At 40.5% G+C, this 25,894-nt stretch overlaps 1 protein-coding gene across 8 annotated transcripts in view; it reads left to right on the plus strand.

The window, feature by feature from the left end:
* Nucleotides 1-15,061: 15,061 nt before the first annotated feature.
* LOC111160989 (phosphorylase kinase regulatory subunit alpha 1) overlaps nt 15,062-25,894 on the plus strand; it is a 139,710-nt gene continuing 128,877 nt past the window's right edge. For 7 of the 8 annotated variants that reach the window (XM_022524407.1, XM_022524414.1, XM_022524408.1 and 4 more), the window contains exons 1-4: nt 15,062-15,370; nt 16,174-16,332; nt 23,638-23,685; nt 25,524-25,692. In XM_022524407.1, the coding sequence (XP_022380115.1) occupies nt 15,293-15,370; nt 16,174-16,332; nt 23,638-23,685; nt 25,524-25,692 (454 nt within the window). In that variant the 5' untranslated portion in view covers nt 15,062-15,292. The remainder of the gene's footprint in view (nt 15,371-16,173; nt 16,333-23,637; nt 23,686-25,523; nt 25,693-25,894) is intronic. The other variant, XM_022524412.1, reaches the window with a different exon arrangement.

Raw genomic sequence — 25,894 nt, forward strand, 5'->3', positions numbered from 1 at the left:
TGTTGTAAATTTGCACAAATATGTAAATATACTAAAAACCATTGAATCATATACTTTAAATATGTGAATTTTGTGGTATATGAATAACAACTTGGCAAAGGAGTTCTGTAAAAAAATTGAAATTAGGGGCCCCTGGGTGGCTCAGTAGTTGAGCGTCTGCCTTCAGCTCAGGTCACGGGCCCTGCATTGGGCTCTCTGCTCAGCGGGAAGCCTGCTTCTCCCTCTCCCACTGCCCTTGCTTGTGTTCCCTCTCTCGCTGTGTCTCTCTCTGTCAAATAAATAAATAAAATCTTTTTAAAAAATGAAATTAATTACGTAGAAAATTAAATATAGTAGAATAAATAAAATATAAAACCATTTTTACATTCCAATTCAAATAGGTAGTTTTCTCAAGAGCTTGATGAAGTAAGGGGTGCCTGGATGGCTCAGTTTGTTAAGCATCCAACTCTTGGTTTCTGCTCGGGTTATGATTTCATGGTTATGAGACTGACCCCTAAGTCAGGTTCCCTGCTCGGTAGGGAGTCTGCTTGCAGATCCTCTCCTTCTGTCCCTCCCCGCAATCACACTTTCTAAATAAATAAATATTTTTTTTAAAAAAGAACTTGATTAAGTAAAATGAGGCAATAAAAATATATAGATTAGCAACAAGAAAAGAGACAAACATAGATACTAGACACTAAAAGAATTACATGAGAATAGCATTTGTACTCATCCATGATCAATTTCAAAAAACTCTAAAGAGATGGACATTCCTAAAAAATATATATAAATGACAAAGATGAAAAGCTGAAGTGAAAAACTTGAATAAACTACTATACAGGAGATTGGAATGTTTGTTGGAAATCTACCATGAGAAAAGACATGAGGACTATATGAGTTAACAGTAGAATTTAACTTTTAAGAATAGGTAACCCTTGGGGTGCCTGGGTGGCTCAGGGGGTTAATCCTCTCCTGGGATCGAGCCCCGTGTCCGGCCCTCTGCTCAGCAGGGAGCCTGCTTCCCTTCCTCTCTCTCTGCCTGCCTCTCTGCCTACTTGTGATCTCTCTCTGTCAAAGAAAGAAAGAAAGAAAGAAAGAAAGAAAGAAAGAATAGGTAACCCTTATCAGGAATGACTGCTAATGGGTATGGAGTTTCTTTGGGGGGTGATAAAAATTTCCTAACATGGATTATAGTGATAGTAGCACAACTTTGTTCAATGGTTTAAAAACCACTCAATTGTGTATTTTAAATGGATGAATGTATTGCATGGTATCTCAATAAACTTGTTAATATTCTACTAGGTTAAATAAAAAATTTGATAGTTTAAAATAAAAGAATGTGAAAATCAATAGCTTGCCTCTTCTATCACTAAACATTTAAAAATAGAAATCAGAAAAAAATATTTCATTCAAATAATGGCAAAGCCTTTAAAATACTTAGAAATAAATCTAATAAGACACAGGACCTATATTAAGAAAACATAATCTAATTAAAGAAATATACTCTCATTAAAGAAAATAAAACGAGATCTGATGTTGGGGCACACACATACATTAAAAACCATGGTTTAAAAGGACAAATGGTGTATAAAAGAGCTAGCACTCTGCCAAACAGTGGGGGAGCTGCTGGAACACTCTTGGGGGGGAGGAGCTGGCAGTATGGTTTATGATCCCCCTCCACCTTAACAATGTGAAGAACAGAGCCCAGGTGCCCTGGCTGGTCTGCCAAATCAGCGAGCCCATGTCTGCAGACCCACACCAGCTCCAGTTGCACAGGGGCACAGAAAAAAGCTGTGGTTGAAACAGTAATTAACATATAAAAGAGCCAGCCAGACTTCAGCCAGCTGGCAGAGGGGCTGCTGGAATGCTCACTAGAAGCAGACAGGTTTACACTATCCCTCCACCTTGAAGGCACAGACCCCAGCTCACACTATTTATTCCCAGTCATCCCACTAAGGTGACCACAGGGCAGTGTACATGAGAACACTCCTGGTTAGTGCTCACTACAGCTCTAGTCTTTGTGCCAAGGTGACACAGGTGCAAAGCAATCTGGAACACTCCAGGCCTACACAATTTTGGCTTCAGATGGATTACTAGGCACCCCCAGAGCAGAGTGCCTTAGAACTTCCCAGATGATGTCTGCCTCAGATCCAACCACCCTAGCATGGTGACCCCTGAATAGAGCACCCCAGGAACCTTAGGGTCAGGTCTGCATTGGTTTTAGCTACTATGCCAAGGCATCTTCTGCATGGCATAACCTAGAACACACTCACCTGCACTGACCTCAGTGCACCTCCAACCAACAGGACAGGGTCCTCCTTGTGCTGAGCATCTTGGGACAACCCATCTTCCAACCACTTCAGTTTCAGCTATTCTGCCAGGGCACATTTTACACAGAAAGCCTAGGGATCACACCAGCCCATGCCCGCTTTAGCTTTGGCTGTTCTGCCAAAGTGCCCCTTGAATGGAGTGCCCTCTAAGACTTCCTAGCTTATACCCCACCTTTGCTCCAAATACCCATTCAGGACACTCACTGTGTGAAGGGTCCAAGAATACCCTAGTTTACATTCTTTTGAGCTTCAGCTATCCTGACAATGTACCCTCTCTGAGTAGAGCCCTGGGTCCTCAAGACTGTGCCCACTTGGGTTTCATCACCCCCTGCAAAGAACACACAAGGACATTCTGGCTTATATCCATTTCAGCTTCAGCGGTCCTTCCAGGGTGCCCTCAGTGCACAGAACTCAGAGACACCCTACCTTGTAACCACTTCAGATTCAGCTATCCTACCAAAGTCCCCTCTGTGTGTAGTCTTGGGACACCATTGGCTTGCACTCATAAGACATCATGGCTTGCACACACACTAGACTTATCTGTCCTACCAGGGTACCCGCTTCATGGAGAGCCCAGCAAATGCACAGATCTGCACCTACTTCAGCTTTAGCTATCCTGCCAGGGCTCTCACTGAATTGAAATCCCTGGGAACCCCTCCTCACACTAGTCACAGCTCCAGCCAGCCAGCAAAAGTCACCAGACATACATAATTTACATGGGAGACAACCATACACAAGACCATTCCTTCAAGTTTAGGAAAAGTAGCTGTCCCATTAATTCATAAAAGCAAACATAGAGAGTCAAGCAAAATTGGGAGACAGAGGAATATATTCCGAAAGAAAGAATAAAACAAAACCTCAAATAATGAACTAAATGAAATGAAGAAGTGAGGAGAAGAAGATGGCAGCAGAGTAGGACGACTCTCACCTCATCCCACAAATACAACTAAATAATTATCAAATCACCCCCAAATACCCCAGAAACCAACCTGAGGACTGTCAGAACAAACTACAACCAAAGGGACAGAAAAGGCCACATCAAAGAAGGTAGGAAGTGTGGAGACATGGTTTAGGGGAGAAATGGATTACAGGTGCTGCAGAGGGGAGGGAGCCATGGTTATGGAATAGGGCAAGAGAGAGAAGGCCAAAAAGGAGAATTCACAAGGAGTATATTTCCCCAAAGCCAGCAGTTTGGAAAATGAAAGGGGCTAGATTTTGTGAGTTCTTACAACCAGTGGGCTTAAAGCCTTGACTTTTAAAGGTCAGGGGGGTTGGCTGGGATAGAGCTCTGAGGACACTGCCCTGCTCCCAGAGAGAGGGCAGGCAAACAACCCAGGTGCAGATAGGATGGAAACAATGATTTGAAAAAGACTTGGGACCCACAGGTGGGAGATTATTGGCTCTTCTCAGAGCCTGTCCCTGAGAAGTAGCATTCATGGAGACACCTCTCAGGGAACAAAGGAGCTGGCCAATACCATTTGCCTACCCCACTCTTAGCATAAACACACAGCCACCTGCAGGAAGCAGCACTGTTCTGACACTGACTGCCTAAGTTGTTTACACCAAGACCCACACCATTATGCTCTGGTAGGACTGCCATTATAAGTCAAACTTGCCTCAGTCCCAGTGCTGCCAGTCCCTCCCACAGAAGAGCAGCATAAGCCCCTGTGCACACCGAGTCTCTAAAGTGTGGAGTTTGGGGCACCTGGGTGGCTCAGTCATTAAGGGACTGCCTTCGTCTCAGGTCATGATCCCAAGGTCCTGGCTCCCTGCTTGGCGGGAGGCCTGCTTCTCCCTCTCCCACTCCCTCTTCTACTCCCCCTCCCACTCCCCTGGCTCTCACTGTCTCTGTCTCTCTCTGTCAAATAAATACATAAAATCTTTTTTTAAAAAGTGTGGAGTTTTAAAGGTCAGCAGGATTGACTGTGATAGAGCCCACAGGACACACCATTGCTCCTGGAGAGAAGGCCGACAAAAAACCGAGCCAGACAGCATGAAAACAGCAATTGAAAAACACATGGGGCACACAGGTGGGAGATTATTCACTCTTCTCAGAATGTCTCCCTAAGAGGCAGCATTCATGGAGATATTTCTCTAGACACAAAGGAGCAGGCTGGTGCCATTTCCTTCCCTGGTCACTCAGCATAAACACAGAGCCACTTGCAGGAAGTAGGGCAGCACCCATACTGAATTGACTAACTTGCTTACACCAAGCCCCACAGCCCTGCACCCTGACGGCACTGCCCTCTTTTGAGTCAAGCATCAGTCCCAGTGCAATGGGCCCTTCACCCAGAAGGCCAGCACAAATGCTTGTCCACACCACATCCCCCCACCACAGAGCTCTGCAGGGCCTTGGTTTTCATGGAAGTATATCAGGCATCATTTAATGAACAGAACAGAGCCCACCAAGTTAAAATTCGTTATATTCTGGCCCAGGACCAAACACTGCCCATAGCAGGCCAGGAGAGCCTCTGCAGATGACTGGCTTGAAGGATAGAGCAGTTGAAACAGAACATCAGAACACATGCAGCACACACTAGAGACACTCCCTGAAGTACCATTCCCTGGGCAATACATGTCTTCTTCCTTATAAAGCCATTATCCTCAGGAACAGGAAATATAACTGGCTTTTCTAACATAGAGAATAAAGCAGAGACTTGGACAAAATACCAAGATGGAGGAATTCATCCCAAATGAAAGAACGGATGAGGCCACAACCAGAGATCTAACTGAAACACATATAAGTAACATGCATGATGGAGAATTTAAAGCAACAGTCATACAGATACACACTGGGTCTGAGAAAAGAACAAAAGAGACACTTCTTCCCTTCTCCCCAGGGAGACCCTTTCCACAGAGGAAAAAAAGAGATGAAAAAAAAATCAATCAAAAATGAAGAATGCAATAAATGAGACTGGAAACAGGCTTGAGCAATGAGCAGCAGGCTGGAAGAAGCAGAGGAATGAGTTAGTGACCTTGAAGACAAAATAATAGAAAATAATGAAGCTGAGCAAAAGAGGAAAAGAATTATGGAACATAAGAATAGACCTAGGAAACTCAGTGACTCTATCAAATGTAACAGCATTCATATTTTAGGAGTCCCAGAAGAAGAGAGCAAGAAGGAGGTAGAAAATTTATTTGAGGAAATAATAGCTGAAAGATTCCCTAATCTGGGGAAGAAAACAGACATCCAAATCCAGGAAGCACAGAGAACTCCCATCAAAATCAAGAAAAGCAGGCCAACACCAAGACATATTGTAATTAAATTTGCAAAACAGTGATAAAGAAAATCCCTGAAAGCAGCAAGACAGAAGAAGTCCTTAACTCACAAGGGCAGACCAATATGATTACAATCCTAATATTTGTACAAGACAACAAAAACCCCAAATAGCCAAAGCAACCTTGAAAAAGAAAAGCAAAGCTGGAGGCATCACAATTCTAGACTTCAAGTTATATTACAAAGCTGTAGTGATCAAGACAGTATAGTACTGGCACAAAAATAGACACATAGATAATGGAACAGAATAGAAAACCCAGAAATGAACCCACAATTGTATGGTCAATTAATCTTCAACAAAAGAGGAGAGAATAACCAATGGAGAGAAGATAGTCTCTTCAATAAAGGGGCTGGGGAAACTGGACAGCAACAATAAAAGAATAAAACTGGAGCACTTTCTTACACCATACACAAAAATAAATTCAAAATGGATGAAAGGCCTAAATGTGAGACAGGAAACCATCATAATCCTAGAGGAAAACGCAGGCAGTAACCTCTTTGACATTGGCCATAACAACATCTTACTAGATATGTCTCCTGAGGCAAGGGAACAAAAGCAAAGTAAACTATTGAGACTTCATCAAAATAAAAAGTTTCTGCACAATCAACAAAACTGAAAGTCAATCTATGAAATGGGAGAAGATATTTGCAAATAACTCTGATAAAGGTTTAGTATGCAAAGTATATAAAGAGCTTATAAAACACCCCAAAACCAAATAATCCAGTTAAAAAACAGGCAGAAGACATAAATAGACATTTTTCCAAAGAAGACATCCAGATGACCAACAGACACATGAAAAGATGCTCAACATCACTCATCTTCAGGGAAATACAAATCAAAACTGCAATGAGATATCACCTCACACCTGTCAGAATGGCTAAAATCAACAACACAGGAAAAAAGCAAGTGTTGGGCAAGGATGTGGAGAAAGGGGACTCTTCTTTTACTATTAGTGGGGATGCAAACTGGTGCAGCTATTCTGGAAAACAGTATGGAGGGTCCTCAAAAAGTTAAAAATAGAACTGCCATATGATCCAGCAATTTCACTACATGGCATTTACCCAAAGGATACAAAAATAGTAATTTGAAGGAATACATGCACCCCAATGTTTATAGCAGTATTATCCACAATAGCCAAATTATGGAGCAAGGCCAAATGTCCATTGACTGATAAATGGATAAACAAGTGGTGTGTATATACACAACAGAGTATTACTCAGCCATCAAAAAAGAATGAAATCTTGTCATTTGCAATGACATGGATGGAGCTAGAGAGTATTATGCTAAGTGAAATAAGTCAGAGAAAAACAAATATCCTAGGATTTCACTCATATGTGGGAGTTAAGAAACAAAACAAATGATCACAGGGGAAACAAAGAGTAGGTAAACCAAGAAAGAGACTCTTAACTATAGAGAACAAACTGATGGTTTCCAGAGTGAAGGTGCGTGGGGGCATGGGTTAAATAGGTGATGGAGATTAAGGAGTGCACTTTTTGTTATGAGCTCGGGTGTTGTATGTAAATGTTGAATCACTAAATTGGACACACCTGAAACTAATATTTCTCTGTATGTTAAGTAACTGGAATTTAAATAAAAACTAATATAAATAAATAAACATCACGCTCCTCCCATAGACTTCTACAGAGAACTTTAAAAAATAATTTCAGCTAATAAATGAATATGGAATGATGGAATTTCACTATTTTGCAACTTCAATGAATTAATGGATCTAGCCATCAAGGGACACCTAGACACTATGTGCCTCTTGATGTCTAGCCAAGAAAACTGAACGTGAAACTGATTAAGCCTCTAAAGTGAAGCACCAATTTGTAGGAAATACAGAAGACAGAGAATATGTTAAACCATGGCAATGAAATCAGCAAAGTCCTACTGGACAAACAGGCAGATTTCCTCAATAAATTGCAAGGAAAAAAGAAAAGAGGAGAAACCTATGGCTTAAAAGAGACAAACGATTCATGAGCCATATCAATCAAATGCAATGCACGGACCTTGTTTGGATCCTGATTCATTCTTTCTTGCTCTGTCTCTATCTCCATCTCTCTCTCACACACATACAGGTGCATGCACACACACGCACACAAAAATACACACAAGCATTTCTGAAACAGCTGGGAAATTTGAAGAAAGAATATTTGATGATATAAAGGACTTTTATTTGAGGTGCAATGGTATGTAATTACATTTAATAAAACTTCCTTATCTTTTATGGGCACATACTACTTATGGACAAATGGATATGCCTGAGATTTGCTTCAGAATAATACAGGGGAGAAAGAAGGAAAGAGTATAAATGACAGAAACAAGATTATTATTTGATTATTGTTGAAGCTAGGTGGTAGGATTCATTGTATTATACATTCTGTTCTTGTAATAAAATATTTTAAAAATGTATCCAATTATTAAGTCACAAAGGGATATAGAAATAAAGATATAATCAATAAATAAAGCTAAGAGCTGGCTCTAGGAAAGACTAAATAAAATAGACAAACTTTGAAGCAGGTTCATTCTATAAAAAAGGAGAGGAGGCACAAAGAAAGTACTTCAGGAGTACAAAGGATGACACAATCCAGATTCAGAGGCAATTTAAAAGTTATAAGCAGCTTTATAGGGTGCCTGAGTGGCATAAAAAATAATATTACAGGCCAATATAATGTAAAAACAAAAATGCAAAAATCCTAAATAAAATATTAGTAAATTGAATCTAGTGCATATCAAAAGGAAGGTCTATCATGACCAAGTGTGCTTTCTCTTAGCAATAAAAATATGGTTCGCCATAAAGAAGCCTATCAATATAATTCACACTAAACAAATGATTCTTTTCAATACATGCAGGAATATCATTCAATAAAATTCAACATTCATTCATAATAATATTAATAATAAAACCTTAGGAAGTCAAGGAGAGAAAGAAATTATTTTAATGTAATAAATGGTATCTTCTGGAAACCTACCAAAGACATATTTAATATGAAACATTAGAAACATTAGAACCAGTCCATTAAAGTCAGGAACAAGAAAGGATAGCCAAGCATATCCACTGTAAGTGTTCTAAAGATTTGGGAGGTAAAGATACAAGTGTTACTATTTGCAAATGATATGCCTGTCGATCTAGAAAATCCAAAAACATCACCTTCAGACATCTAGTGAATTAACACAGGAAGTGGATATAAGATAAACATACAAAAAATATTTCCTTATACATAATAACTAATTAAAATGTAATATATGGGGAAAATCTTAATAGCAACAGAAACTACAAAGTACCAAGACATAAAACTTGCCAAAAAAAAGTGCAAGGCCTTCATGGAGAAAACTACAAAGTTCGCTAAAAGAAGTAAAAGAAGTCCTGAGTAAATATACATTGTCTGTAGACAGGAAAGCCAAATATTATCAATATGTCCATTCTCCTCAAACAAATCTATAACTTTAATGCAATTACAATAAAAATCAGGACTTTCCTTAGAACTCAATCAGATAATTCTGAAGTTCATATGAAAGATTAAAGCTTGATAATGGCAAAGGCACTGCAATATTAATGAAGGAATGGAAAAACAGATTAGTGGAACAGACTAATGATCCAGAAAGACCCATGGTTATAATCAAAGTAGCATTTTAAATCAATAGGAAAAGAATAATTCATTAAGCAGTGTTAGTGCAATTGGCTAACCATTTAGGAAAATATTAAGTAAACCATAAGTGACTCTTAATCTCACAAAACAACTGAGGGTTGATGGGGGGAGGGGGGTTGGGAGGGGGGGTGGGATTATGGACATTGGGGAGGGTATGTGCTATGGTGAGTGCTGTGAAGTGTGTAAACCTGGCGATTCACAGACCTGTACCCCTGGGGATAAAAATATATTATATGTTTATAAAAAATAAAATAAAAAAAAGAAAGTAAAAAATAAAAAAAAAATTTCTATTTAAACCCACTTGTAAAAATAAATTATAGAGGAATTAAAAGAGTTACAGATAAAAAGCTAAACAATAAAAGTATTAGAAAATTTGATAATGTGTTAATGATCTCAGGGACAGAAAGGCTTTATTAGTTTTTTAGGGCTGCCATAACAAATTACCACAAACTGGGCAATTTAAAACAACAGAAAATTATTCCCTCACATTCTGGAAGCCAGAAGTCCAATATCGAGGTGTCAGTAGGGTTGGCTCCTCACAGAGGCACTGAGGGAGAATCTGCTCCATGTTTCTCCCCTAGTTTCTTGTGGTTGCTGGCAATCCTTGGCATTCCTTGGCTTGTAAATGCATCACTTCCATCTCTGGCTCTGTCTTCACATTGCCTTCTCCTGCCTATGTATCTTTTCCTTTTCTTATGAGGACACTTGTCATTGGATTTAGGGGCTAGTAGGAAATCCGGCATGACCTCATCTCCAGAACCTTAATTACATTTGCAAAAGCCCCTTTTCCAAATAAGGTCACATTCACAAGTTCTGGGTGGACATATCTTTTGGGGAGTCACATTCAACCTCATATAAAGGCCTTCTAAAATAAGACAAAAATGAAAAGGCTCATAAATTTGACTTCATTAAAAATGAAAACTATATGAAAGCACCATAAAAATGAGAATAGACAGACTACTTATGGCAAAACAAGTACAATATCTCTTTTAGATATCTTTTTTTACAAAAACTAAAATGCAGAATACATATATTTATTAAATTCCTATAAATAAATAAGAAAAGCAGCCCAATAGAGAAATGACTAAGTATATAAAGAAGATATAAACTAGCTAAATATAATATAATAAAACATAAGAAGATGGTTAATGACATTAGTATTCTGGTAAATGAAACTTAGGTAAGATACCACTTTGTACCCATTAGATTGCTCAAAATCAAAGTCTAATGTCAAGTTTTGGTAAGAATGGATAAGTGGAGACTCATTCACTACTGGTGGGTGCCAATAATTTATTTATTTTTTTTCTTTAAAGATTTTATTTATTTGACAGAGATCACAAGTAGGCAGAGAGGCAAGCAGAGAGAGAGAGAGAGAGAGAGAGAGGAGGAAGCAGGCTCCCTGCTGAGCAGAGAGCTGGATTCCGGGCTCGATCCCAGGATCCTGGGATCATGACAGGAGCTGAAGGCAGAGGCTTTAACCCACTGAGCCACCCCAGCGCCCCGGGTGCCAATAATTTAAATGGCATTTTTGGTTATATCAAAATTTTTTAAATGCCTATTTCCAAAACATCTGTATGCATTCGCAAGATGATATATGAGTATATTCTCTGAAGTACTGTTTTTAAGAGTTCAAACCTGGAAATAAACTATGTAAATGCTCATCAATAGAGAAATGCCTATTTCTGTAGCAAAAATGAGAGATTTTTTTTAAAAAAGTTTGCAATCCCAGGCACCTGGGTGGATCAGTTGGTTAAGCGACTGCCTTCAGCTCAGGTCATTATCCTGGAGTCCCGGGATCAAGTCCCACATCAGGCTCCCTGCTTGGCAGGGAGTCTGCTTCTCCCTCTGACCCTCCTTCTTCTCATGCTCTTTCTCATTCTCTCTCTCAAACAAATTAAATCTTTAAAAAAAAGTTTTCAGTCCCTTAGAAAATTCCAAGGTCTAAATATATATGAACTTTTTGTATTATAGCGAGTTGTTCTGTTATGTACACACATTAGTACAGATGGCTATTTTGAGACAGTGTAAGCAAAACTGGTTATAACAAATGAATTTGTATTCCCAAGATTTGTTTTTCTCTCAGTATGTTATAGTTTTGAGCTACAGTTTTGGAAGGATATATGACAGGTATACTTACCAACTGTGCCTGAAATAATTACATTTTGAAAAAAATCTACCACTACAAATCTCTAGCTTCCCGTCATTTCCTCATGTTGAAATTATTCTTGCATGAGTTAGTTTACTTCGCATTTCTCAGTTGTATTTGTTTAAAATTTATACCCTGGCTACTTCCCGAATGATTTTAAGATAGCTTTTTTTTTAAGATTCTGTTTATTTATTTGACAGAGAGAGAGATCATGAGAGCAGAAACACAAGCAGGGGAAGTGGGAGAGGGAAAGCAGGCTTCCTACTGAGCAGGGAGCCTGATATGGGGCTCGATCCCAGGACCCTGGGACCATGACCTGAGCCAAAGGCAAACACTAAACGACTGAGCCACCCAGAGACCCCTAAGATTAAGCTTTCTAAAATTAGTGTATAATGAGACAATTAAAAATAACTCAACTCATATGAGTATACGTGAAGGAGGGGTTCTGAGTGGGAAAGTACCTAATTCTTGGTTACTTATATTAAATTTAGCTCTGAACTTCCTGGTAGGAGCACTGAATAAAGAGGGACTATTCCAAGTTAATTAGAGCTGACAACTCTTTTCTTTTTCTCATCCTAAATTCTGAAAAGTATTTCTTGCATGGTTTTTACCTATCCAGGAAACATGTCCTCTACAGAACTTTTGCAAAAGCTGCAGAGGTTTTCCTCATATCCTAACGCATCCTTGATAATGTCTTTTAGTGAAAGTGTTGGCTGATTTGGGGGTTTGGGGTTATTTTGTTCCTTTTTGGTGAGACTGGGCTAATGTGATCCAGTTATATTGCCTTCTGCTGTGGTAAAAAATAAAATATTTAACAAAGTATTTATTAAAAGATGGCCCCCTTAGCACCTGCAAAATAAAAAAAAAAAAAGAGTAACGCCTACATAAACCATGGTGTATGATAACGTGACTAGATATCCATGATACAACTTTGTGTGACTAGGGCAATCTGCACAAAAGGAGGTAGAGTATAATATTGTTTATATTAAAAGAATACACAGAAAACAAGAATATTTTATATGCATTTCTATGTATATATCTTAATCCATAGGAAAAAAAATCTGGAAAGATACAAACCAATCTTACAACAGTGGTTACTTTTGGGAAGGGAGATAGAGGAGCCTGTGACTGTGGGTGATAGACATAGGGAACTTCAACCTTACCTGTAATGTTTTAACTTTTTTCATGAAGAATGTGTTTATATAGTACTTCTATTTTTTTATGATGTTATGTTAGTCACCATACAGTTCATCATTAATTTTTGATGTAGCGTTCCGAGATTCACTGTTTACGTGTAACATCCAGTGCTCCATGCAATATAATTTTTTTTAAAAAAAATTGAAAGAGAGTGAATGGGAATTGATGGAAAAGATATAGTCTCAGCAGGGAGCCTGTTTCTCCCTCTCCCTCTGCCTGCTGCTCTCCAGGGTGGTGCACATGCACTCTCTCTCTTGCTATCTTTCTGTCAAATAAATAAATAAAATCTTAAAAAAAATAATAGTGTTTACTTCATATGGTTTTGTATAAAACAAAATAGTACTTGGGAAGGAATAAGGCATATGCATTATTTAAAGGAGCGACCCGTGCTAATGAGGCCAACATAAACCATCATAGTTCTATTTCTCATTATCAACCAGCAGTCTGGTTCTCATGCGTCAGTCTCATAAGATAATTGGCATGAGTTAGCCTCCTGACTCTGACGAGTTCTGGGGCACTGAGGAGATCAAGTTTCTAAGGCTGAAGGACTAAATACCCAGCCCGGACTGAGGTTGAAAGCACCAAGGTAATGCCATCCAGCCAGGCCTCCTGCTGGCCAGCCAGTTACCTTTCTTGGTGTCACCCTACTTTGGTATTCCTAATCTATTCATACTTCTAAATAACTTGGGGTGGGAGAGGTCTGTGCAGAAGGAATAGAAAGACTAGAAAAGTTACACTAAAATATTAACAGGTAGCTGTGTGTGTGAAGGAAGGTTATTTGCTTTACTTTTCTATACTTTTCAAGTTTTCTTTAGTGAGCGTTTATTATTTTAATATTTTTAGAGCATTTTTAAATGATGTTAAGGGGAAGAAAAAGGGCAGTAGCTTGAAGGGAACGAGGACAGAGAAAAGGCTTCCGAGGCTACAAGCTGGGGGGAAGATGTCAGGGAGTTGGAGCCAGAGCAGGGAAGGTCAAGCACTCTTTAATCGAAAATGAAGTCGTTTTCTCTGGAAAGACTTTTTCTCCCCAGCGCACTTGGGCCTTGAAATGGCTTATTTGCCAGTCCTGGCATATGCTTAGCAAGTGACTGCAATGGAAACTATCTGCTTGGGAATTCTAAGCGAATCACTGTACCTAATTGTATTGCTTACTGGCTGTTGAAACTGAAAGTTCCAGATCTGAGTTCTTGAACATTTCCTCATTCTTCATCACCAACACCACCAAATATTTGCTAGTCACCTCCTTGGTGCCAAGCCTGATGCTAATTTGAGCAGGGGTGTGCGGGGTGTTGAAAGGGAGGGAGCTTGTGAGAAGAGATTAAATTTAGAGAAATAAAAAGGTGAATGAAAATGCAAAATCACTGCAGGCTGGGCGAGGTGGCTAGAGAGGGTTTAGAATTAGAGATTCTCAGAGTTGGATTTGAAAGGTCAGTCTAATTCTTACACTGAGATTCAGAGAGCAGTTGGTACTTAAAACGAGCTTTGAAAAGCGTGCAGACTTTGCACCAGCAGAGATTAAGCGTGGGGATTGAGGACAGCAAACACAGGGAGCAGTGGCCCTGGAGCCAGGACACGCAGCGGGGTGCAGACCGAGAGTACCCTGTGGCAAATGATCGGTGTTACCTACAGGCTTCTTTTCTACCCTCTCTTTAGCCCCTTTATATTCAGCTGAGTCTTTGTTGCCTCAGCCTTGTGACCTACGTGCGCACGGGGAAGCCTTCCAAAGCAGTTACACAACCTCCTCCGGCTCCTCTCCAGCCAAGGCTGTCCCGAGGCACTGCTTCGTCCCGGCTCAGTCCCCCACCCGGGGAACTAGTTTGCTCAAAGCACACCACGGGCCCCTCCTTCCCAGGCCTGGCTAGTCACCAGTTTCTAAGGAATAAAGTACCTTAGGGAGTTTTTTGTCTGGTTTGGGTCAGAGTGAGGAGTTTAGTCTGAACTTTAACTCAAAAGTATAAAATACAGTAAAATCCCGGATATTCCAATTCTCGAAACCCCGGCCGCGATCGCGCTTCTTGCCGTATTAGGTTTGAAGTGGGTCCTAGGTTCCTAAAAGCTAAGCCGGCCGAAGAAACAGCCGCCTCAACATCCTGCGTGCACAGCAAGGGTGGAAAACTGGAACAGTCATTGGAGGTGTTTCGAAAATAAACCTCTGAAAACATATTGCCTACGGTGACACATTCTCCGCCGCGGAGCGGGCGGGGGCGCCGAGGACCCGCGCGGGCGGGGCGGGCCGAGGCGAACTCCGAGGACGCAGCGCGCAGCTGCCAGGACCCGCGGAGCCCGCCCCGCCTCCGGCTCGCGTCTCCCGCAGGGTGGAGGGGGCGCTGCAGCCGGTGACCCGCTGCCGGCCTCCGGGCGGGAACCTCGGGGCCACGGCCGTGTCCGGGAGTTCGGCGGGGAATGCAGGATCCTCTCCTGGAGGCCGGACGGGAGTAAGGGTGGCAGAGAGAAACGCCGGGGCGGGGGAGCTGCGGCTGGGCCGAAACCGTGGGAGTCTCGGACAATCGAGGGCGTGCGGTGGAGCCCTAGAAGCAGCCGTCGCGTGAACTGCTGGCGCCGGGTGTGGGCGGTGGGCGGGCTCAGCCGGGGCCTGGCCCTCTGGCTTCCTCACCGCTAGGGCGGAGCTGCTTTGGAGCCTCCTGACTTGGAGGGCCGAGGGCCCCTGTGGCACGCAGGCTGTTTGTCTGAGGGCATTGGAAACGCGGCGCGATGCGGAGCCGGAGTAACTCTGGAGTCCGACTGGATGGCTACGCTCGCCTGGTGCATCAGACCATCCTCTGCCATCAGGTAGGTGAAGGGGTGTCGTTTGTAATCATCGAGGATGTGCAGTGTGCTAGCCTAGTCGGAGACCGCTGGGGGAACGCCCCCGTGTGTGTGTGTGTGTGTGTGTGTGTGTGTGCGTGTAGCAAGTTCTCCCGCCGCCGCCCCCCCCCCCCCGCCCCCCAAGCTGGGGAAGCCTTAGAGGAGCCTGAAGCTAGGTGTTGGGCCGAGAACCGAACTATGGACAAGCACAGTTAGTGGGGAGCCCTGAGCCTTGGCTTCTGAGCCCTCCCCTTCGCCCCCTCCCCTTCGCCTCCTCCCTTGTCCTCCAAGCCACAGCATGATTCCAGGGGGGCACTGCTGAAAGAGGTGTTGAAGCTTGTTTATTGACAACTCCCTCCCCTGACCCAGGTTTGGGCGTCATCTTCTTGCCCTCCAGCCAAAGAAGAGAAGTAGGGGAACATTTAGCCATTTTAAGACTAGATTAATGTGAAGATTTGAGGTACCTTGTATATACTGTTAATTATATATATTTTTTTCTTGTCCTTTGATGCTGGTTTTTCGTTGATAGTTTATTCTTTCTAACTGGAAAGTTAAAACACTGCCTTTCTTTTAACAATACTCACATTTCAGACTCATCAAGCTTCAGCTAGCTTTTCCGCTTATTCAAGATAGCAGTTGCTTGCACTTGATTGGAAGAGGTTATAAAACTCGGGAGTAGTGAAGTAGAAGAAAGACCAAAGTCCCTAAGTAACCCCATTGATAGGTTTGGTCTCCTCATGTTAACACATTGTGGTTACCTGCCTGTCCTGTTTTTCTTGGTCTTGCAGAATCCAGTGACTGGCTTGCTTCCAGCCAGCTATGATCAGAAAGATGCCTGGGTCCGAGATAATGTGTACAGTATCTTGGCTGTGTGGGGTTTGGGCCTGGCCTATCGGAAGAATGCAGACCGGGACGAGGATAAGGCAAAGGCCTATGAACTGGAGCAGGTACTTAGAATAAATATACAGGGAGATCTGGAGCTGTGCGTGGTAGTGGGGAAGGGGGTTGAGGAGCAGGGATTAAAGGAAATGTAGCTCCAAGGAGCTAAAAGAACTGTATTTTGCCTTTCTCCCACCCTCTTCACTTTTTTTTAAAGATTTTATTTATTTATTTCACAGAGAGAGATCACAAGTAGGCAGACAGGCAGGCAGAGAGAGAGAGAGAGAGGAGGAAGCAGGTTCTCCACTGAGCGGAGAGCCGGATGCGGGACTCGATCCCAGGTCCCTGAGATCATGACCTGAGCCGAAGGCAGAGGCTTAACCCACTGAGCCACCCAGGTGCCCCCCCTCTTCACTTTCTTGAAATTACATTTCAAAAAGCTTTCCTGTATTGTACTAACTTTTTTTGGTGTAGTGGAAACATGAAACTTGCTGATTCAGGAGGGAGAGGGCACAGTCTGTTCTGTTACAGTGGAAAAACCTATCCTGGGATCTTTGCTGAAATTTATAATCCTCTTTCTAAGTAACAGTATTTTGCAGCCTTGAGCTTATTTATTCTCATTGAGAAGAATATTTGGGGGCAGGTGTCTATCAATTTACTTCATTTCTTTTAAATGGTAGGTGGTATTTGTATGAGGGTAACAGACACAAATTTGCAGACCTTCAAACTAGACACGAGTAAAGAATTTATTTGTTAAATTTTATACTCATGACCTCTATTTCAGAGCCTGTCCCCCTCCCTCAGCAAAATAAGGTCAGAGTCAAGCAGATGCCTTTAAGCCAACTTTTAAGGCCCTTTGCCTTTATAGAAAATAACATTCTTTATAGCACTGTTTCGACAGAGGGTGCTTCATTCTCTTTAATGACCCAGAAAATGATATTCTAAGCTACATAGGGTCTCTTAATGTTGTGATACTCTGCTGTCTCTTGTAAGGTACATGTGAATTCTTTTCCTCTAGTGGAGAAGATTCTATACCAGCCATTTGCTCAAGTGGTATCCCTCAGACTTGGGCAATCTGAGCTGTAGTCTTCATCTATAAATCAGAATGTTGAGATTTAGTTATTTTTTAAGAGCTTCTACATATTGCGGGGTTGCAGTTCTTCGCAATAGGGAAGTTTCACCATATTGTCCTCTGCAACAGTAGGTATTCGTTATTGCTTCAAGCTGTTATTGAGAGGGACTTGGGCCCTTCAGAAAAAAACTGCTGGAGTTTTTGCTCTAGCTCAGGAAGTACAGATCAGTATTTTTATGACTTATAAAAATAATACATAGCCATTGTAATAATTTGGAAAATATAGAAGAGTGTTCCAAAAATCCTGTAATCCTACTCTTCCACCCCTGAAATCCTGCATCCTACTGTAATGTTTGGCTATTCTGATCTCAGTATTTTGTTTGTTTTGCTAGAGATTAATATCAGTACCCAGGATTCCATACCTAGTACCATTTGACCAATTTTTTTTTCAATACCATTGGAAAAAATCTATTATCTCCTTGTTGACTAGTCATTCTACAAAGTTAACATTTTTTCTTCTATGGTCCAGGAAGAAAGAATTTAACAGAGAAAGGGGGAAAAATTAAGGAAACATTGAATTGTTTAATTTTAATGTCTCATTAAATAGTTTTTAACATGGCCCCAAAATATTTTTCATACTATCTCAGTAATAACTTTGAAATATCTCAAAAACATTACAGCAATAGGAAGCATCTTCAAAAAAAGAAACATTTCTCTGGAAATCATAAAATTTCTATGAACTTTCGTCATGAATTAAAACAGATTTTATTATTAGGTCTCATTAACTTTTTTCCTCAAATCTGACTCAGTTAATTCAGACTAGGGATTAGAAAACCATCTCTGTAAAGGGCCAGATAGGAAATAATTTTGGCATTGTGGGTCACATGTGGGTTCTGCCCAACCACTCAGTTCTTCAGTTATTGCACAAAAGCAGCCAGAGATTTATTTACAAAACGCATGGTGAGCTAGATTTGTCCCTAATCTATGTGAGTGGTTCTAAACTCTGGCTGTACAGTGGAATCATTTGGGAAGCTTTTAAGAAATACTCTTACTGGACCCCACCCTAGAACAATTTAGGTAAATCTCTGAAAGTGAAGCCTTGGGGCTTTAATATTTTTTAAAAAACTGATTCTAAAGTGCAGCTGGGGTAAAAACTACTGATTTGTGGCCAATAAGTGAGTATAGATTAAATCCAGGAAATCCATAAATTAAATTCCCACCTACTCTCAACTCTCCATTACTGTGTGGATTTTCCCAAACCACTGATTGTTAAACATTTTTACCTTTCCTTCCAATTCTCACCTTGGTTTCTCTCTAAGAAACAATGTCAGAGAACTAAAAAGAATTAGGAGACAAGGGTTTAGGGGACTATTTCTATCTTAGATTGAGAATATAACTATGCACATATATGTTGCCCTTCGCCCTATATATAAATGCCCTTTGCTCTTAGTCACATAGATATAGATATAGAAATACACCCATGAAAATAAATAAGCACACAAATAGACATAGCTCTTCGGATACCTCCAGTTCTGCTTCCTCCTCAATTTTGTTCTCTTTATGTAGTCTCTTATCTTTTCTCAGGAATTGAACCATACCCTTTGTAAGAATGACTTCCCAAACTGCATCTTTAACTCTGATCTCACTTCTGTTTCAAACCCTGATTTTCATTGTCTTCTGCTCAGTTGCACCTGGCTTCTCAAGCTCAGAATATCTGAAACCCTGTGTTCCATACTAAAAACAAATAAGAGACTACTGAAAACAGCAACTCGGCATACAGCCTTTATTCTCTTATTGGTGTCCTCGTTCTACCCAATGTTATTTAGAGAATTTCCTATAGTGTATTTGTGGAACATTATGTCACATAGGTTTGGGAATACATTAAACAGTGGGTTTCTTTACTCCATTATTTCTCAGAATCTTTGATACGTTAATGCGCATTTCGAATCTAAGATGAGAGTGGGTTTTACAGCCTTTCCAGAATTTCCTAGACTGACTAGTGTTCTATAAAACACTGCCCTTAGGGTGATTTTGACTTGTCCCTTTTGCCTTTTGATACATGCAGACCAAAGTCTCTTGATTCTTATAATTTTGCCTGAATTCATCTCCTCCTTTCTATTCCCTTCTGCCTCAACCACAGTCTAGACTTTCATCACTTAACACTGTTGTGAAGATTTAAATTATATCATTTGCATTCTCAGCAATTTTTCTGTGGCTTTCATTTTCCTACCAGTAAAATCCAGATGTTTTAAATTGATAGGTAAGACTCTCTAGGGCTTGGTCTTACCCTGCTTTTTCAGTATCGTTACATTCTGGTGCCCTGCATTGTCACCCCCAGTTCCAACCAGGTTGGTGTCTTCATTACTCCTCTAACAATCCCTTAATGAGAATACCTGACATTTGTGTAAATACTTTTTGTTGTACTGCATACTTCCCCATAATTACTAGTATTTTATTCTCACAGTACCCTGTGATTTAGGTATTATCTACTCCAATTTACAAGTGAATGGACTGAAGCTTGGAGATGAGGCTGGGATTTGGTGGTGCCATGAACACAGCCTGGACTTAATGACTACAGATTAAGTCTTTGTGAATTTTTCCAACATGGAAATCATGGACATTCTCACCTCTGAACCTTTTTACAGGTTGTTTCTTCCACCCACAATGCCTGTTCTCTTCCAATCTGAACTAATGCTCCCCCTTCAAAGCCCAGCACCTGTTCTACTTTTTCTCTGGTTTCTGTCCTGAGACTGCCACTCAGTTGTACAGTGACCACTTCTTTCCCAGGACTGCTGTCTTGGAACTTCTAGATCACTTGCAGTCTGTACCACTCAACATGTTCACTTTTTCATTTAGCAGACTTTATGTAATTTGTCATATGCCAGACCCCGTACTAGATATAAAAACCAAAATGGGACAAAATCTTTATATTTACCTCTTAACTTCTTATTTTTTAAAATTTTTAATTTACAGGAAAGTTTAAAGAATAGTAAAATGAGCATATTTGCATACACTCTTAATCCAGATTTACTAAATTGTTAACATTTTGTCATATTTGCATCCTCCCTCTCTCAAAATGCATGCACACACACATACACACACACGATTTTTTTGATAAGCAATTTGCGAGTTACTTGCAAACATGGAATATACATTTTTAAAAATAGAGCCTGCTTGGGTCCTGGGTGGCTCAGTAGGTTAGGCATCTGACTCTTGACTTCGGCTCAGGTTAGGATCTCAGGGTCATGAGATGGAGCCCCACATTAGGCTCTGTGCTGAGCACGGAGCCTGCTTAAGGTTCTCTCTCTCACTTTCCCCTCTCCTGCTCCTTCTCTCTCTAAATAATAATAATAATAATATAATAAAGTCCGCTCAGTCCATTGACTTAAAGTTTTTTATTTTATTTTATTTATTTATTTGACAGAGAGAGACACAGCGAGAGAGGGAACACAAGTTGGGGGAGTGGGAGAGGGAAAAGCAGGCTTCCTACTGAACAGGGAGCCCAATGTGGGGCTCGATCCCAGGACCCTGGGATCATGACCTGAGCCAAAGGCAGACACTTAATGACTGAGCCACCCAGGTACCCCTGACTCAAAGTTTTATTTCTGAACCTGGACTCTGTCCCTTTTTCTTAAGGAGTTTATAATCTAATGAGGGAGACAGATATATAAGCAAATAATTAAACAATACATTACACTGTATCTACAGGAGAGAAATACAGTAGAAAGTTCTATGGGACACAGGCAGGAATGTTTTTACTTTGAACAAAGCAAGGAAGGATACACAGAGGAAATGGATTTTAAAGGATAACTAGGAGTTGTTAGATAGACTGTGTTTATATTTTAGTTTTTTCTTTAACTCTTGTGTTCTGTCTCCCCCTTATCTTTATGTTCCACAAAGTCTGGTAGAGTGTTTTATATATTTTAGATGACCAACAAACATCTGATTGTACATATACCTGGAGAGAGATAAAGATGAATATTTACATAGATATGTTTGAGTATAGTTATATATCCTTATATGTCAATTTATAAATATGTAGATCCATATTCTCAAAAAGAGTAGGTGAGAAGGTGTCACTTGATGTAGTTATAAGCTCTACTATATGAATGAACATGTATAATTAATGCTAACTAGAGCACTGAAACAGAAAATGGCCAGTTTGGGGGAACACAAAGTACAGATAGTTTCCCTCATTCCCATATCCCCATGCTTTCTTTTTTTTCTTCCCCATGCTTTCTATTAATTTTATCCTGAATTGTAAGTTAGAACTTGAGAACAGAAATGGCTGACAGTGGCCATTCCAGGAGGACAAAAGTAAAACCAGGAATTCTCCACTGGGTCCACGATTCCCATGTTTACTATTTAAGTTAAAGAAAACATAGGGATGACTGGGTGGCTCAGGCAGTAAGTGTCCAATTCTTGATTTCACCCAGGTCATGATCTCAGCATTGGGTCATGAGATCGAGCCCCTGTTGGGCTCTGTGCTGGGCATGGAACCTGCTTAAGATTCTCTCTCTGCTCCCCTTGCCCCTCCCCCTCCGTGCTCTTGTGCTCATTCTCTCTCTCTCTCTCTCTCTCTCTCTCCCTCTCTCTCAAAAAAAAAAAAAGAAAGAAAAAAAATGTAGGTAGCAGTAGCAGGCCTTGATGGTAAAGACAGCTGAAAGAATGTGATAGAAACCTGTGAGTATGTGGTGACATACAGAAGATAATTCAGAATTGAATCAAGTTCCCCACAGAGGAGGCTGTGTTAAATGCTTTCTCTAACAGGGTGTATTAAAAGGATGGTCTCTTTTTTTAGGGTCAAAATAGTGATAGAGATTTTCTTTTTTTTAACTTTGTGACAGAGAGAGAGAGAGAGAGAGAATGCACAAGCGGGGGGAGGGGCAGAGGGAGAAGGAGAAGACGACTACCCGCTGAGCAGGGAGCCCAATGAGGGGCTCAATCCTAGGACCCTGGGATCATGACTGATCTGAAGGTGGATGCTTAGCTGATTGAGCCACCCAGGCGACCCCCCTCTTTTTTGTGATAAGGATTTTCTTATAGGGGTGGCAGTCAGTTTCATTATTTATAATAAATGCTTCATGCTCTAAAGGGTGACGTGTAAGCACACGTGTGTAAGCACATGCACTCGCTCGCTCTTTCCCTCCCCCCCCCCCATATATATATATACATCCCTTGATCTGTAAGGGGAGGGCACCATTTGTAGACAGAAATAACTTAAGAAAGGGAATTCTCCGAAGGAAACACCTTTTTATTTATTCTCAATAAAAGACTACATAAAGACTTGAGCATAATTTAATAGATACTTATCCTTATTATGCCTATTGCTTAATAATAGTCCCACTTCAGTGTTTTGAAGGAATGACAGAATGACCTGGCTCCCAAGCAGATTAGTTTTCAGAGATGTCCTGAGGCCACCTCTGAACTAGCATTCCCTGGAGCAACCTGCTTATATTTCTTTTGGACTGTGAAACAGAAAGCTTAAAGAAGTGGAGAAGTTGTTTAATACTGTGTTTTTCTAAAATATATTGCCTACCCATGCCATGTTGATGGGCCCTTCTAGTGTCATGTACTATAACTAGTATAGCATATTATTTCTCTACTATATTGTAATTTTATTATTATTACTATGTTATATTATGCCAACTAGTACAGTATATAGTTGGTGATCAGAATTTTGGAACGTGAATGGAAAACTGAGTGCGTTAAAAATTGCCAAGCCCTAGTAAGAGAAAGAGTGATGACTTGAGACTGAAGAATGACTGTAGCTTTTTTTTTTTTTTTTCATGGAAAAGAGGTTGAGTTGCACTAACTATTCCCCTTTGCACTTATTCTGAATTGAAGTTCATTTATTCTTTAAGGAAAATATACAGATAAATATTTCTGTGAACTCCTGAAGATAAGTCTTGGCTACTTTAGAAGAAAAAAAAAAGTGATGATTTTGGCTTCTTTAGGCCATAGGATCTATGATAAAATATCCTCATAGCTTTAGGGCTTTGAGCTGTCTTTTCTCCCAGCAAAATGTCCTCTAACAGGATGGTTGGCTTGGTTTTGTATAAACCTCTTGGAGCTTGGATTTTTTTTTTTTTACCTGAAAGAGGCACCAACTGCCACTTTTGATTCCACTTTTAGCTGCAGTTTAGCTCTTCTGTGTGCCTATAAAGTAAATGCCCTGTAAATAGGAACCCAGGATAGGGTTACTTGTTCTGAAAAGGTCATGTACCAACTGCAGTTGCTGACTAAGTGTTCCTGCAGCTAGGGGTGTTTATAACAGTCTTGTTCCCATTTATTTCTGCAGAGCGTAGTGAAGCTGATGAGGGGCCTGCTGCACTGCATGATCAGACAGGTATGGCATTGTTAACAGCTCCTTCTCTAATAAAAGCACATTGTAATAGTGTCTCTACCCTTTAGGAAATGTTCACAGCTTATATTCTTTCGATTTCACAAATAGTAGACAGTGATTCTAGAAAATTTATAGAATCGAGGAGGGGAATGTCGCCCATGATCTCACCACCCTGTTACCACTGGAACGTTTCCTTCCAGTCTTTTTCTGCCCCCGTACAAATGCCTTTTTTGATATACTTCATCATTACTGTACATGCAATTAATTAAGTACATTGAGTAAAGATGATACAGGCATATAAGCCCTCATATGAAACCCTTGGGACCAGATACATTTTAGAATACAGATTTTTTCAGATTTTTCAGTACAGTGCACATACTAGAATATTGTGCTCTCAGCAGGTCCAGAATAGCACTGCATCATCAAAAACATTAATCTCTCCATAGGGAAACATGCATTTTCACACTCAGTGAAATAAGTAAAGACTACAAATGACCCCATGTCAATTTGGATCAAATGTTGCCACCAAACGAATTTTGGCACAGAACTTAGAGAGGAAGAACCTTTATGGCAATATTTTAGATTTTAGGATTAGAGATTAGTGCCAAAGGCTTTTATCTGCTTGGATTAATTTGCATTTTCCTGACCTTGAATGAAGTTGAACATCCTTTCCTGTGTAGATTGGAAACTTGCATTTCCTCTGTTAATTGCCTGTTGGGTCCTTTGTCTATTTTTCTTTTGGGCTGTCTCTTTCATGACTATTTGAGGAGTTGCTATACATTATGGATATTAATGTTTTGTCACATACACTGCAAATTTTTTCAGTAGCCTATGGTTTATCTTTTGGGTTTGCTAATGATTTTTTTTCATTCAAAAGGATTTTACTGAAAAAGAAAAAATGTTTTACTTTTATCCTAGGAGATCTTTACACATGTTGCACACATTGAATCTAAACTGACTTTCTTTAGACCAAGATCACATTTTATTAGAAGTCGAGGCCCAGATTAGTAAAATGACTATCCACAGGCACACCACCAATCTAAAGTAGAAAGAAATCAACTCCAGACTTCTGAACTTCTTTGTCAGTGCTCTTGCCTGTATTAGCTCATTGCTATCACTCATTGCTTTTTTCCCCTTCTCTGTTCCTTTTTTTTTGTATTTTAGATATTTGAATTTTCTATTTTCTACCTTACCAAACAGGTTTAAAGCCACCAACTTCATGAACCTTATTTAAAGGTACAGTAGTTTCTACGACATATCAAATGCACATATAATCAAATCTCAGTTTCAGGAACAAAGTCTTTCAGTTGTCCGTTGCACGATGTTTCCTTTCTGACCTCTGGTTTCAGCCCTCATTCCTACATTTTTCTCTGACATTCCGTGTATCTCTCCCTAGCAATTTCCAGTGCTCCTTCAAAATAAGTCCCCTTATCCTAATTTCCCTCCAAATTCCTTCCTCTGTTTCAGGAACAAATGTATCTTTTTTACAACTCAGCTGGCTCTTCTTACTAGGCTGTTTGCACTCAACCCCTCTGCATCTCAGTTGATATCTGCAGTGTGGCAAAACAACCATCCGAAATGTAAAAGGGAGGTAGTGAGTAGGAAATAGTTGGCCTTAACTGGCCTGATTTTGTAATTAAATTGCTTAAATTTAAAAAAAAACAACAACAGCAAACTTTCCTGGTTGCCTTAGTGTAGGGAAAAATAAGTAACAATGTACTTTAAATATTCACCATTGCCTGTAAGTCAACCGCAATAAGATATGTTCGAGTGCTGCAGAAGGATGGCATGTGGGATGATGTTTCTGCATTGCCTGCCTTTACTCTTCTTGTTTTCTTCAGGTGGATAAAGTCGAATCCTTCAAGTATAGTCAGAGTACCAAGGATAGCCTCCATGCCAAGTACAATACTAAAACCTGTGCCACTGTAGTGGGTGATGACCAGTGGGGACACCTGCAGTTGGACGCTACCTCCGTGTACCTGCTCTTCTTAGCACAAATGACTGCCTCAGGTCAGTAGCAGGACAGAGTGGCTGAGAGCCACTGCAGTGAGGAGCGCTGGCTCCTGCACCTGTGGCTTCTCCGGGAAACGACATAGCCATTGACCTTTCTCAAAGACACCCAATGGAAATACAATACTTTGCACAGTTTTTACAGAGAAACCAACTGAGATCTAGTTAATATTCTTTTCCCTTGAAAAATAAGTCTGGGGTA

The sequence above is a fragment of the Enhydra lutris genome, unplaced genomic scaffold (assembly GCF_002288905.1).
Source record: "Enhydra lutris kenyoni isolate GAN:26980312 unplaced genomic scaffold, ASM228890v2 scaffoldscaffold81, whole genome shotgun sequence".
In the NCBI taxonomy this organism is placed as follows: domain Eukaryota; kingdom Metazoa; phylum Chordata; class Mammalia; order Carnivora; family Mustelidae; genus Enhydra; species Enhydra lutris.